The sequence below is a fragment of the Pseudophryne corroboree genome, chromosome 6 (assembly GCF_028390025.1).
Source record: "Pseudophryne corroboree isolate aPseCor3 chromosome 6, aPseCor3.hap2, whole genome shotgun sequence".
NCBI lineage: Eukaryota > Metazoa > Chordata > Amphibia > Anura > Myobatrachidae > Pseudophryne > Pseudophryne corroboree.
Window position 1 is genome coordinate 488,663,687 of NC_086449.1, and position 15,220 is coordinate 488,678,906.

The 15,220-nt window shown below is 46.6% G+C and overlaps 1 protein-coding gene across 3 annotated transcripts in view; it reads left to right on the forward strand.

Moving 5' to 3' along the window:
* Positions 1 to 15,220, forward strand: part of CNTN1 (contactin 1) — a 337,119-nt gene that overhangs the window by 268,465 nt on the left and 53,434 nt on the right. For all 3 annotated transcript variants that reach the window (XM_063927312.1, XM_063927314.1, XM_063927313.1), the window contains 2 exons: positions 2,231 to 2,412; positions 12,460 to 12,584. In XM_063927312.1, the coding sequence (XP_063783382.1) occupies positions 2,231 to 2,412; positions 12,460 to 12,584 (307 nt within the window). The remainder of the gene's footprint in view (positions 1 to 2,230; positions 2,413 to 12,459; positions 12,585 to 15,220) is intronic.

Here is a 15,220-nt window from a genome sequence, read left to right on the forward strand (position 1 = left end):
CATTGAAAGAATGGTGGAGGATTATATGAGTGACCGCATCCAAGTAGGCACGTCACACAGTCCGTACTTATACTGGCAGGAAAAAGAGGCAATTTGGAGGCCCTTGCACAAACTGGCTTTATTCTACCTAAGTTGCCCTCCCACAAGTGTGTACTCCGAAAGAGTGTTTAGTGCCGCCGCTCACCTTGTCAGCAATCGGCGTACGAGGTTACATCCAGAAAATGTGGAGAAGATGATGTTCATTAAAATGAATTATAATCAATTCCTCCGCGGAGACATTGACCAGCAGCAATTGCCTCCACAAAGTACACAGGGAGCTGAGATGGTGGATTCCAGTGGGGACGAATTGATAATCTGTGAGGAGGGGGATGTACACGGTGATATATCGGAGGATGATGATGAGGTGGACATCTTGCCTCTGTAGAGCCAGTTTGTGCAAGGAGAGATTAATTGCTTCTTTTTTGGTGGGGGTCCAAACCATCCCGTCATTTCAGTCACAGTCGTGTGGCAGACCCTGTCACTGAAATGATGGGTTGGTTAAAGTGTGCATGTCCTGTTTATACAACATAAGGGTGGGTGGGAGGGCCCAAGGACAATTCCATCTTGCACCTCTTTTTTCTTTTCTTTTTCTTTGCGTCATGTGCTGTTTGGGGAGGGTTTTTTGGAAGGGACATCCTGCGTGACACTGCAGTGCCACTCCTAAATGGGCCCGGTGTTTGTGTCGGCCACTAGGGTCGCTAATCTTACTCACACAGCTACCTCATTGCGCCTCTTTTTTTCTTTGCGTCATGTGCTGATTGGGGAGGGTTTTTTGGAAGGGACATCCTGCGTGACACTGCAGTGCCACTCCTAAATGGGCCCGGTGTTTGTGTCGGCCACTAGGGTCGCTAATCTTACTCACACAGCTACCTCATTGCGCCTCTTTTTTTCTTTGCGTCATGTGCTGATTGGGGAGGGTTTTTTGGAAGGGACATCCTGCGTGACACTGCAGTGCCACTCCTAAATGGGCCCGGTGTTTGTGTCGGCCACTAGGGTCGCTTATCTTACTCACACAGTCAGCTACCTCATTGCGCCTCTTTTTTTCTTTGCGTCATGTGCTGTTTGGGGAGGGTTTTTTGGAAGGGACATCCTGCGTGACACTGCAGTGCCACTCCTAAATGGGCCCGGTGTTTGTGTCGGCCACTAGGGTCGCTTATCTTACTCACACAGTCAGCTACCTCATTGCGCCTCTTTTTTTCTTTGCGTCATGTGCTGTTTGGGGAGGGTTTTTTGGAAGGGACATCCTGCGTGACACTGCAGTGCCACTCCTAAATGGGCCCGGTGTTTGTGTCGGCCACTAGGGTCGCTTATCTTACTCACACAGTCAGCTACCTCATTGCGCCTCTTTTTTTCTTTGCGTCATGTGCTGTTTGGGGAGGGTTTTTTGGAAGGGACATCCTGCGTGACACTGCAGTGCCACTCCTAAATGGGCCCGGTGTTTGTGTCGGCCACTAGGGTCGCTTATCTTACTCACACAGTCAGCTACCTCATTGTGCCTCTTTTTTTCTTTGCGTCATGTGCTGTTTGGGGAGGGTTTTTTGGAAGGGACATCCTGCGTGACACTGCAGTGCCACTCCTAGATGGGCCAGGTGTTTGTGTCGGCCACTAGGGTCGCTTAGCTTAGTCATCCAGCGACCTCGGTGCAAATTTTAGGACTAAAAATAATATTGTGAGGTGTGAGGTATTCAGAATAGACTGAAAATGAGTGGAAATTATGGTTTTTGAGGTTAATAATAATATGGGATCAAAATGACCCCCAAATTCTATGATTTAAGCTGTTTTTTAGGGTTTTTTGAAAAAAATACCCGAATCCAAAACACACCCGAATCCGACAAAAAAAATTCGGTGAGGTTTTGCCAAAACGCGGTCGAACCCAAAACACGGCCGCGGAACCGAACCCAAAACCAAAACACAAAACCCGAAAAATTTCAGGCGCTCATCTCTAGTTTTTCTCCAAGAGTCCCCCCCCCCCCAAAGTATTTTTTTCTTCTCCTTTTGTATAGTCTAACTTTATTATCTCCCAGGTTACTCACACAAAAACATGCCTTGGGGTTTAATTTGCCTCATTTTTTATTAATCATTCAGCTGTTCATCTCAAACTATGTGATATTTGAAAGCATAATATAAACAAGTATAAAATGGTTATATTTGCTTCACACAAAGTAATATAATTTTCATTCTGCACATTAAGTCCTGTTCCAGTGATAAGATGGCGTAAGCTGAATGAACCAATGCCTCCTTCTGCGGAAATTAATCAAGCAGGCACTGTGCTCAAGATTTTCAATATACAGCCTGAAGATGAAGGAACGTATGAGTGTGAGGCTGAGAATATTAAGGGGAAGGATTTGCACAGAGCATATGTTTATGTACAAGGTAAGGTGATGGCATCTTTTTATAACATTCTAAAGAACACAATTTAGTAAATGATAATACTACTGTGTGATTATACTGATTGCTTCAGTGTTGATCAGTATAAAGTAGCGTATGAATATTATGGTGGTTATGGTCACTGATTTACAACAGTGTCACAGAGAGTTGATGGAGGCTGCAGTTTGGATCCAGTCGTACTGTAGCTCTTTGTGACCTTGGACAAGTTTTCTTTGGGCCTGATTCTGAAATGGATGCTGCTGGGTCCACTCTTTTGTCTGTTGCTGGAGTTGCAGCTGAGAGCATATGCAAATGTTATTGTCAGCAGTGGTGTTGAGTGGGGGGTGGCAGGGGCCCACGTTCCACAGTCCCCCGCCCCACCACGTTGACCGCTGCACTTGGGGCCGGTAGAGATTGAACTGACTACTGCTGCAGCAGTCTCTCTCCCCAGCCTGGCACACACACTCTCTCTCCAGACCAGCACATAACATGCGCTGATACCGCCCTTCCCCATAACGATTGTTAATACATCTCTCATAAACCAATACTTTTGCAAAGACTCCTATCTGGTTCAACAATTTTAATTTAGAAAAAATATTTTAAAACATATATTAGTAAGAGGTTCTAAACCTGGCAGATGTCACAGTGATGCCAGTTAATAGAAGTGGGTGGTAACATAGGCGGCCTTCCCATGCACGGAGAGGAGGGAATAGACCTCTATTCGTCTTATGTGAGCATGGGGAGTGGGACCCTCTCGATCAGTCCTTAGCAGCCACTGAGAGCTGTGGGGGGCGTGGCCTCCCATTGTCTTTCAGTACGCAATTGTTAAGGTACCTTAACATTTAGCGATGTGCATGAGCGATATGAACGAGAAACATTTCATATCGCTCAGTGTGTATGCACCAACGATGAACGATGCACGTCCCTGCGGTCGTTCATTGTTGGTTTTCCATCGTTTTGCAATGCAAGTCAATGTGGACGATATCGAGATCGATCATCGTCCAAGTTGAATACATCGCCAAGTGAGTAGGGCCCTTAAATGTGTAGGATCGTTCATATCGCTCATGCGCATCGCTAAATGTGTAGGTACCTTTAGACATTTAAAGAGGTTATATTATAGATTATCATTTATATAGAACTGGTTTACAGAGTAAACAGTAAGTAACATAGAGGGCATAATAATTATTACATAGTTTTAAACGTTAAACAACATGGAGTCATTGTGAATGAGAACACTGGATAAAAGAGCTTGCAATGTAATAAAAGCAAAGTCCCAAATATTTAAAGTTCATTTATGCATCATGTTAATAAATAATGCTTTTGTGTCTAGATGTATCATCCCTTTGAAAGTGATAAAATGGAGAGTGATAAAGTACCAGCCAATCAGCTATTAACTGTCATTTTTCAAACACAGCCTGTGACATGGCAGTTAGGAGCTGATTGGCTGGTGCTTTTTCACTCTCCATTTTATCACTCTCCAAGCGATGATGCATCTAGCCCTGTGTCACAAAAAAGTTAGGTTGATATACTGAAAGAGTCATTTATAAACAAAAACAAATAGTGGATGTACCTGATCCAGTGATGTGTGCATACACCGGTGTCAGCCCCCATTCTGCAGTTTTGAATTGCCATTATGAGAAAGTAAAAATGTATCACAAAGTGCTGCTTTCTATAACACCACCTGTGCTAAAATAGCTCTGCATCCGCCAGCTGGACTGTGAATGCTCTCCACTAAGTAGAGAGTGCACAAATTGAAGGTAATTGCTATACTGGCCTTGTGCCGCCATACCTAGCCTTATTTATGCATTGTTTGTATAGGCCCAATATAATACAGGTAGCCTGCTGGGCATGTTGGCCCATCTTCATCCACCACAGCTGACACCATTTAGACATGTTAAGCTATTTGCTAACGTGTGTGAGAATTTGCTCAAAAAAAATAGGTGCACAATATCACAAAAGAACAGTAGATGTTAATTACTCTGCACCTCTGCAATTTTCTTCATTTTCACATAACAATTAGTCATTGAAAATAGTTGTGTGTACAGTGCTATTATTCATGCAATTGCATTTAAGTTAATGTAAAATTGATTCATTATATATAATTGTATTCATTTCTTAAATTGACATCAAATATAATTAAGCAAAGAGAAGCAAAACGAGAGCCATAAGTATTATTTTACTTATGCTTTTTTGTGTAATAAGAAGTGGCAGTGGGACATGATTGGGACATGGCAATATATAAATTAACATAAGACTTAGGGGGATATTTATTAAAGCTTGGATAAAGTTGAGAGCTATAAAGCACTAATCAATCAGCTTCTAACTACTCATGTTATAGGTTGTTTTTGAAAATGATTAGGAGCTGGTTGGTTAGTACTTTATCTCTCTCCTTTTTTATCACTCTCCATGCTTTAATAAATACCCCCTTAAAATGTAAGAGAGTTGGGCTGATTCAGAGATGGCTGCAGTTGTGCTATATATCGCAGAGTAATCTAAAAAAGCTACACTTGCAGGCAATAGTTTAATGTGTGTGCAAGTCAGCAGCAGTAGCTTATGCAGGGCCGTCTTTTCGTATGGGCTCAATAGGCAGTTGCCTAAGGGCCTCAGGAGTTTATGGGCCCTAGGCTGATAGCTGAGGGTCCCCATTTTCCAGGGAAACCAGATTTTTGAAAATTGGCACTGGGGAACCGAGATATCGGACTTCAAAGCAGTGGTCCCCATCTGAGCCTGTTAATTGCTCTTCCCAGCCAGATATATCGGGTTCTGTCTAACTTACAATTTCTCTGACGTCCTAGTGGATGCTGGGAACTCCGTAAGGACCATGGGGAATAGCGGCTCCGCAGGAGACTGGGCACAAATAGAAAGCTTTAGTACTACCTGGTGTGCACTGGCTCCTCCCCCTATGACCCTCCTCCAAGCCTCAGTTAGATTTTTGTGCCCGAACGAGAAGGGTGCACACTAGGGGCTCTCCTGAGCTTCTTAGTGAAAGTTTTAGTTTAGGTTTTTTATTTTCAGTGAGACCTGCTGGCAACAGGCTCACTGCATCGAGGGACTAAGGGGAGAAGAAGCGAACTCACCTGCGTGCAGAGTGGATTGGGCTTCTTGGCTACTGGACACCATTAGCTCCAGAGGGACCGATCACAGGCCCAGCCTTGGAGCTCGGTCCCAGAGCCGTTCCGCCGGCCCCCTTACAGAGCCAGAAGCAAGAAGAGTCCGGCAAATCGGCGGCAGAAGACATCCTGTCTTCCACAAGGTAGCGCACAGCACTGCAGCTGTGCGCCATTGCTTCTCAGCACACTTCACACTCCGGTCACTGAGAGTGCAGGGCGCTAGGGGGGGCGCCCTGAGCAGCAATAGAAACACCTTGGCTGGCTAAAAATACATCACATATAGCTCCTGGGCTATATGGATGAATTTAACCCCTGCCAGATTTTCACAAAAAGCGGGAGAAAGGCCGCAGAGAAGGGGGCGGAGCCTATCTCCTCAGCACACAGGCGCCATTTTCCCTCACAGCTCCGCTGGAAGGACGTCTCCCTGACTCTCCCCTGCAGTCCTGCACTACAGAAACAGGGTAAAAAAGAGAGGGGGGCACTAATTGGCGGGTTATTAACAATACAGCAGCTATAAGGGAGAAACACTTATATAAGGTTGTCCCTATATCTATATATAGCGCTCTGGTGTGTGCTGGCATACTCTCCCTCTGTCTCCCCAAAGGGCTAGTGGGGTCCTGTCCTCTATCAGAGCATTCCCTGTGCGTGTGCTGTGTGTCGGTACGTTTGTGTCGACATGTATGAGGAGGAAAATGATGTGGAGGCGGGGCAATTGCCTATAATAGAGATGTCACCCCCTAAGGAGTCGACACCTGAGTGGATGGCTTTATGGAAGGATTTACGTGACAGTGTCAGCTCCTTACAAAAGACGGTTGATGACATGAGACAGCCGACTAATCAGCTAGTCCCTGTCCAGGCGTCTCAGAAACCATCAGGGGCTCTAAAAAGGCCGTTACCTCAGGTGGTGGATACTGACGTCGACACGGATACTGACTCCAGTGTCGACGGTGAGGAGACAAACGTGACTTCCAGTAGGGCCACACGTTACATGATCACGGCAATGAGAGAGGTGTTAAACATTTCTGATACTGCAAGTACCACTAAAAAGGGTATTATGTGGGGTGTGAAAAAACTACCTGTAGTTTTTCCTGAATCAGACGAATTAAATGAGGTGTGTGATGAAGCGTGGGTTTCCCCCGATAAAAAACTAATAATTTCTAAAAAGTTATTGGCATTATACCCTTTCCCGCCAGAGGTTAGGGCGCGTTGGGAAACACCCCCTAGAGTGGATAAAGCACTCACACGCTTATCAAAACAAGTGGCGTTACCGTCTCCTGATACGGCCGCCCTCAAGGAACCAGGTGACAGAAAACTGGAGAATATCCTAAAAAGTATATACACACATACTGGTGTTATACTGCGACCAGCAATCGCCTCAGCCTGGATGTGCAGCGCTGGGGTAGCTTGGTCGGATTCCCTGACTGAAAATATTGATACCCTGGATAGGGACAGTATATTGTTGACTATAGAGCATTTAAAAGATGCATTTCTATATATGCGAGATGCACAGAGGGATATTTCCACTCTGGCTTCAAGAGTGAGTGCGCTGTCCATTTCTGCCAGAAGAGGATTATGGACGCGACAGTGGTCAGGTGATGTGGACTCTAAACGGCATATGGAAATATTGCCTTATAAAGGGGAGGAGTTATTTGGGGTCGGTCTATCGGACCTGGTGGCCACGGCAACTGCTGGGAAATCCACATTTTTACCCCAGGTAGCCTCTCAACATAAAAAGACGCCGTCTTATCCGGCTCAGTCCTTTCGTCCCCATAAGGGCAAGCGGGCAAAAGGTTCCTCTTTTCTGCCCCGGGGCAGAGGAAGGGGAAAAAGACTGCAACAGACAGCCACTTCCCAGGAACAAAAGCCCTCCCCCCGCTTCTGCCAAGTCCTCAGCATGACGCTGGGGCCTTACAAGCGGACTCAGGCACGGTGGGGGCCCGTCTTTGGAGTTCGAGACGTCTCCCCCTCGCCGGTTCCTGAAGTCTGCTTTACCAACGTCTCCCTCCGACAGGGAGGCAGTATTGGAGGCAGTTCACAAGCTGTATTCCCAGCAGGTGATAATCAAGGTACCCCTCCTGCAACAAGGGAAGGGGTATTATTCCACGCTGTTTGTGGTACCGAAGCCGGACGGCTCGGTGAGACCAATTTTAAATCTGAAGTCTTTGAACACTTACATACAGAGGTTCAAATTCAAGATGGAGTCACTCAGGGCAGTGATCGCGAACCTGGAAGAGGGGGACTATATGGTGTCTCTGGACATCAAAGATGCCTACCTCCATGTCCCCATTTACCCTTCTCATCAAGGGTACCTCAGGTTTGTGGTACAAAACTGTCACTATCAGTTTCAGACGCTGCCGTTTGGATTATCCGCGGCACCTCGGGTCTTTACCAAGGTAATGGCCGAAATGATGATTCTTCTTCGAAAAAAAAGGCGTTTTAATTATCCCTTACTTGGACGATCTCCTGATAAGAGCAAGATCCAGAGAACAGTTAGTAGTCGGAGTAGCCCTATCTCAAGTAGTGCTACGGCAGCACGGCTGGATTCTAAATATCCCAAAATCGCAGCTGATTCCGACAACACGTCTTCTGTTCCTAGGGATGATTCTGGACACAGTCCAGAAAAAAGTGTTCCTTCCGGAAGAAAAAGCCAGGGAGTTATCCGACCTAGTCAGAAACCGGGGCAAGTCTCAGTGCATCAATGCACAAGAGTCCTGGGAAAGATGGTAGCTTCCTACGAAGCGATTCCATTCGGCAGATTCCACGCAAGAACGTTCCAGTGGGATCTGCTGGACAAATGGTCCGGATCGCATCTTCAGATGCATCAGCGGATAACCCTGTCCCCAAGGACAAGGGTGTCTCTTCTGTGGTGGTTGCAGAGTGCTCATCTTCTAGAGGGCCGCAGATTCGGCATTCAGGACTGGGTCCTGGTGACCACGGATGCCAGCCTGAGAGGCTGGGGAGCAGTCACACAAGGAAGAAATTTCCAGGGCTTGTGGTCAAGCCTGGAGACATCACTTCACATAAATATCCTGGAGCTAAGGGCCATCTACAATGCTCTAAGCCTAGCACGACCTCTGCTTCAAGGTCAGCCGGTGCTGATTCAGTCAGACAACATCACGGCAGTCGCCCACGTAAACAGACAGGGCGGCACAAGAAGCAGGAGGGCAATGGCAGAAGTTGCAAGGATTCTTCGCTGGGCGGAAAATCATGTGATAGCACTGTCAGCAGTGTTCATTCCGGGAGTGGACAACTGGGAAGCAGACTTCCTCAGCAGGCACGACCTCCACCCGGGAGAGTGGGGACTTCACCCAGAAGTTTTCCAGATGATTGTGAACCGTTGGGAAAAACCAAAGGTGGACATGATGGCGTCACGCCTCAACAAAAAACTAGACAGGTATTGCGCCAGGTCACGGGACCCTCAGGCAATAGCTGTGGACGCTCTGGTAACACCGTGGGTGTACCAGTCAGTGTATGTGTTCCCTCCTCTGCCTCTCATACCCAAGGTACTGAGAATCATGAGAAGGAGAGGAGTAAGGACTATACTCGTGGCTCCGGATTGGCCAAGAAGGACTTGGTACCCGGAACTTCAAGAGATGCTCACGGAGGACCCGTGGCCTCTACCTCTACGAAGGGACCTGCTCCAGCAGGGACCCTGTCTGTTCCAAGACTTACCGCGGCTGCGTTTGACGGCATGGCGGTTGAACGCCGGATCCTGAAGGAAAAAGGCATTCCGGATGAAGTCATCCCTACCCTGATCAAAGCCAGGAAGGATGTAACCGTGCAGCATTATCACCGTATTTGGCGTAAATATGTTGCGTGGTGCGAGGCCAGGAAGGCCCCTACAGAGGAATTTCAACTGGGTCGTTTCCTGCATTTCCTGCAAACAGGACTGTCTATGGGCCTAAAATTAGGGTCCATTAAGGTTCAAATTTCGGCCCTGTCGATCTTCTTCCAAAAAGAACTGGCTTCAGTTCCTGAAGTTCAGACGTTTGTCAAAGGGGTGCTGCATATACAGCCTCCTTTTGTGCCTCCAGTGGCACCTTGGGATCTCAATGTGGTTTTGGGGTTCCTAAAATCACATTGGTTTGAACCACTCACCACTGTGGACTTAAAATATCTCACATGGAAAGTGGTAATGCTATTGGCCCTGGCTTCAGCCAGGCGCGTGTCAGAATTGGCGGCTTTATCCTATAAAAGCCCTTACCTAATTTTTCATACGGATAGGGCAGAATTGAGGACTCGTCCTCAATTTCTCCCTAAGGTGGTTTCAGCGTTTCACCTGAACCAGCCTATTGTGGTACCTGCGGCTACTAGGGACTTGGAGGACTCCAAGTTGCTGGACGTAGTCAGGGCCCTGAAAATATACGTTTCCAGGACGGCTGGAGTCAGAAAATCTGACTCGCTGTTTATCCTGTATGCTCCCAACAAGCTGGGTGCTCCTGCTTCTAAGCAGACTATTGCTCGTTGGATTTGTAGTACAATTCAGCTTGCACATTCTGTGGCAGGCCTGCCACAGCCAAAATCTGTAAAAGCCCATTCCACACGGAAAGTGGGCTCATCTTGGGCGGCCGCCCGAGGGGTCTCGGCTTTACAACTTTGCCGAGCAGCTACTTGGTCAGGGGCAAACACGTTTGCTAAATTCTACAAATTTGATACCCTGGCTGAGGAGGACCTGGAGTTCTCTCATTCGGTGCTGCAGAGTCATCCGCACTCTCCCGCCCATTTGGGAGCTTTGGTATAATCCCCATGGTCCTTACGGAGTTCCCAGCATCCACTAGGACGTCAGAGAAAATAAGAATTTACTTACCGATAATTCTATTTCTCATAGTCCGTAGTGGATGCTGGGCGCCCATCCCAAGTGCGGATTGTCTGCAATACTTGTACATAGTTATTGTTAACTAAATTGGGTTATTGTTGTAGTGAGCCATCTTTTCTAGAGGCTCCTCTGTTTATCATACTGTTAACTGGGTTCAGATCACAAGTTATACGGTGTGATTGGTGTGGCTGGTATGAGTCTTACCCGGGATTCAAAATCCTTCCTTATTGTGTACGCTCGTCCGGGCACAGTATCCTAACTGAGGCTTGGAGGAGGGTCATAGGGGGAGGAGCCAGTGCACACCAGGTAGTACTAAAGCTTTCTATTTGTGCCCAGTCTCCTGCGGAGCCGCTATTCCCCATGGTCCTTACGGAGTTCCCAGCATCCACTACGGACTATGAGAAATAGAATTATCGGTAAGTAAATTCTTATTTTTTCTGAGAGTATTCTCCAAAAACTGATACTCCCCCCTTTCAGTGGACAGTGGCAGATTGTCTCTACTATGCCCAGAACCAGAGATATCAGCCTTCCAGCAGCTAGCCCCTGCTTCAGCTCCACATGCCTGGTATAAGCAGTTTTATATTTTCTCGTCAGCGGAATGCTCTGTCTACTGAAATCTGATCCCAAAGTCCCCAGTACCTCCTGAAAGGTGGGGCTCTCTAGTTTTTTTAATCTCATATCTGCAGTCAGCCAAGCTGCCCTCCCACCGGAAAATGATGAATATTAAGCCCACTCCACTATTCACCCCTCCCCTGCATATTAAACACCCCCTACCACCCTGGAAGTCATGTACCAGGGCCCCTTCCACTATCCACCCCTTCCCTGCATATTGAACACCCCCTACCACCCTGGAAGTCATGTACTGGGGCCCCTTCATTCAGCCCAATGCCCCCTTCTACAGTTTAGTGTTCTCTCTCCCACCCCATCTCCCATCATCTATGCAGTAAAGGAGTAATTAGCAGAAATTACTGTTTCCGGTCCTACATGCTGAGCGGAAGATAGAACACCCCCTACCGCCCGTGGAACATCAAAGCTGCTGCTGATAGCACCCCCCACCTACTGCTGGAGGATGGGTAGGGGATTCAGTGCATTGCTTTGCCCAGGGGCCTACACTGCTGTTAAGACGGCCCTGAGCATCTGTACCTAGATTACACCAGGCTCGTGACACATACATTTAGGTCTCATTTCTTCCTACGTTTTCCACCATCTACTGCACTGTATCAGATAAATTCAATATTAGCTAACAATACAACTGCTAAAGCCTCTATAATCAGAAACAATGCAATAAACAATTATAATATATGTCCGAAAAGCAAAAAAACATACATCTCCCTGCATATGGTGCCACAAGTCTGACTTGCTATATGCTGGCATCTCTAGGTGGTTGGTATGCCTGCAGCATTGCCTTTGTATATATAAAGCCTTATAGCATGCATTAATTAAGCATTACTGACAGGGCAAAAAATGTTACATCCAGACTGGCAAAGTAATGTCATTCTTCTTATATTTACTATACAGTATACTGTACATGCTATACATTTGGGGCAGCACAGACGGTGTAATGGTTAGCATTACTGCTCACAGCAATGAGGTCATGGGTTCAATTCCCACCATGGCCCTAACTGAGTGGAGTTTGTGTATTCTTCCTGTGCTTGTGTGGGTGTCCTCTGGGTACTCCGGTTTCTTCCCACATTCCCAAAATATACTGGCAGGTTAATGGGCTAGTGTGAATGTGTGTGCGTGTACATGTGGTAGGGAATATAGGGGCAGATGTATTAACCTGGGGAAGGCATAAGGAAGTGATAAACCAGTGATATGTGCAAGGTGATAAAGGCACCAGCCAATCAGCTCCTAACTGTTAATTTACATATTGGAATTGATTGGCTGGTGCCTTTATCACTTTGCACATATCACTTAAACCAGTGATATGTGCAAGGTGATAAAGGCACCAGCCAATCAGCTCCTAACTGTTAATTTACATATTAGATTGTAAGACCCAGGGACTGATGTGAATGGCCAAATATTCTCTGTAACACGCTGCAGAATATGTAATTATAGAATAATAATTCTTGATACATTTGTACAGCTTTATATATGTGATACTTTGCTTGTTCTCTTGCATTTTAGCCCAGCCGGAATGGGTAGAACATATAAATGATACAGAACGAGACATAGGCAGTGATTTGCATTGGCCCTGTATTGCTAAGGGGAAACCAATCCCTACCATTAGGTGGCTAAAAAATGGAGAGTCGGTAAGTACTAAATGCAGAACATATATTTTATTGAATTTGTAATAAGCAATGCTATGGTTGTAATATTTATTAAGACTACTACTCTTAAAGGAAAGCTCAGTTGACACTCATATGTTGTTATTTTAAATAACAAAATAATTCTAGCTAGTTATGGCTCTTTGGTACATTACATATGGAAACAGTTTATTCACAGCAAATTAAAATATTCTTACAGTAGACTACACTTACTATCCATCTTTTAGAAAGCAGTCTTCTTTTAGACACTTTGAAAGGGATGCGGTTAATTTACCTACAATCAAAATCCCGATGGTCAAAATCCCGACAACCATTGCCCAACGGTCAAAATCCTGACAAGGTCAAAATCCCGACATGGTCAAAATACCGACATTTAAAATACCGACAAGGCCAAAATACCGACATTTAAAATTTTGATAGGTCTAAAAGTCGACATGAGTTTTTCATGATTTTTTTATTGAAACCAACTTGTTCGACTTTTTGACCTGCCGACATTTTAAATGTCGAAATTTTGGCCTTGTCAGTATTTTAAATGCTGGTATTTTAACCTTGTCGCTATTTTGACCTTGTCTGGATTTTGACCGTCAGTCAATTGTTGTCGGGATTGTGACTATCGGGATTTTAATTGTAGGTATTTCTCTGACGTCCTAGAGAATATAGTACAATGGGGTATAGACGGGTCCACTAGGATTCTTGGGCACTCTAAGAATTTTATAGTGTGCGCTGGCTCCTCCCTCTATGCCCCTCCTACCAGACCCAGTTTAGAAAATGTACCCGGAGGAGCCGGTCACGTCGCTGGTAACTCCTGAAGAGTTTTCTACATTTATTTTCTCTGTTTGTTATTTTCAGGCAGCCTGCCTGCTTCGTGGGACTTAGGGGGGGGGGGCAACCTCTTGAAGGGTTAATGGTCCCGTTCCCCACTGACAGGACACTAGCTCCTGAGGGAACTATTCGCATGCCCCACCACGTCAAGCGTACATTCCCGCGGCAAAGTCACAAGACTTAGTACACAGTGCGGACGCACCGCTTCTGAGGGAGCGACCTGAGTCTAAGTACACTACGGGTGTACACAGTACCCAGACTGGCATTACAGACTTAAAAGGCGACTGACTCCATTTTAAGCACTAAAACTTACCTCAGCCAGTATAAAAAAGTGGGAAGACCGCGTGCCATTAAAGGGGCGAGGCTTCACTATGAGCAGATCCAGCAGCTCACCAGCACCATTTTCCCTCTGCAGTGGACACAGACGCTGACTGACAGGGACACGCAGCTCTTCCGGAAAGAGACTCCAGATTGCCTCAGCAGTACCAGGAGGTCATAGCAGGGGGGGAGCGCTTACTAGTGTACTAAGTCCCCAATCTGGGTACTTAGTCCTCGATCCGGCTAAGCTTGGCATTAGCAGTAAGGGCGCTGTGTGCTGGCTCCAGGCTGTCTCTGTGTTTCTCTTCAAGTGCTCTTTGTGGGTTAATTGTGCATTTACCTTTTCCTGCGTGTGTGTGTGTGTGTGTGTGTGTGTGTGTGCTGTCACTGTCACAGTATGTCAGACAAAGAGTGTGTTTAATGTAAAGCACAGTGTTCCTCTTCCCCAGGGGGTTCACTGCAGTATACTCAGTGCAGTGTACCTTCCCAGGCTAGCAGGACGGAGCCAACCGAAGCAGAGGCTTTCCTTCCTGGGTATGATACTGGACACGGAATATCAGAGAGTGTTCCTTCCCTTGGAGAAGGCTATAGAAATCCAATCAATGGTTCAGGCTATCCTGAAGCCAGCTCAGATCTCAGTGCATCTGTGCATTCGCCTGGGAAAAATGGTGGCCTCTACGAGGCACTTCAGTACAGAAGGTTTTATGCGAGGCCCCTCCAGCTTGATCTGTTGGACAAATGGTCAGGATCGCATCTTCACATGCACCAGAGGATCTGTCTGTCGCCAAAAGCCCGAATCTCCCCTCTGTGGTGGCTACAGACTTCTCACCTCATCGAGGGCCGGAGGTTCGGGATTCAGAATTGGATTATGCTAACCACAGATGCAAGCCTCAGAGGTTGGGGAGCAGTCACCAAGGGGGTGCAGTTTCAAGCAAGATGGTCAAGTCAGGAAGTCGTCCTTCCAATAAACATCTTGGAACTCAAGGCAATCTACAACGCCCTTCTGCAGGCCTCATCTCTACTTCGGAATCAGGCCATTCAAGTCCAGTCGGACAATGTAACGGCGGTAACGTACATAAACCGACAGAGCGGAACGAAAAGCAGAGCAGCAATGTCAGAGGTGTCAAGAATTCTCCTCTGGGCGGAAAAACATGTGGTGGCGTCGGCGGTCTTCATTCTGGGAGTAGACAACTGGGAAGCAGACTTCCTCAGCAGACACGATCTGCACCCGGGGGAATGGAGCCTTCACCCGGAAGTGTTCAGGTGTTTGACATGTCAGTGGGGATATACTGTACACAAATCGACATGATGGCCTCTCATCTCAACAAGAAGCTCAATCGGTATTGTTCCAGCTCGAGAGACCCACAGGCGGTGGCGGTAGATGCTCTGACGACTCTATGGGTCTACCAGATGGTGTACGTGTTTCCTCCTCTTCCTGTGAGCCCAAGAATTCTAACAGAAGCCATGGTAAAATGGTCTGA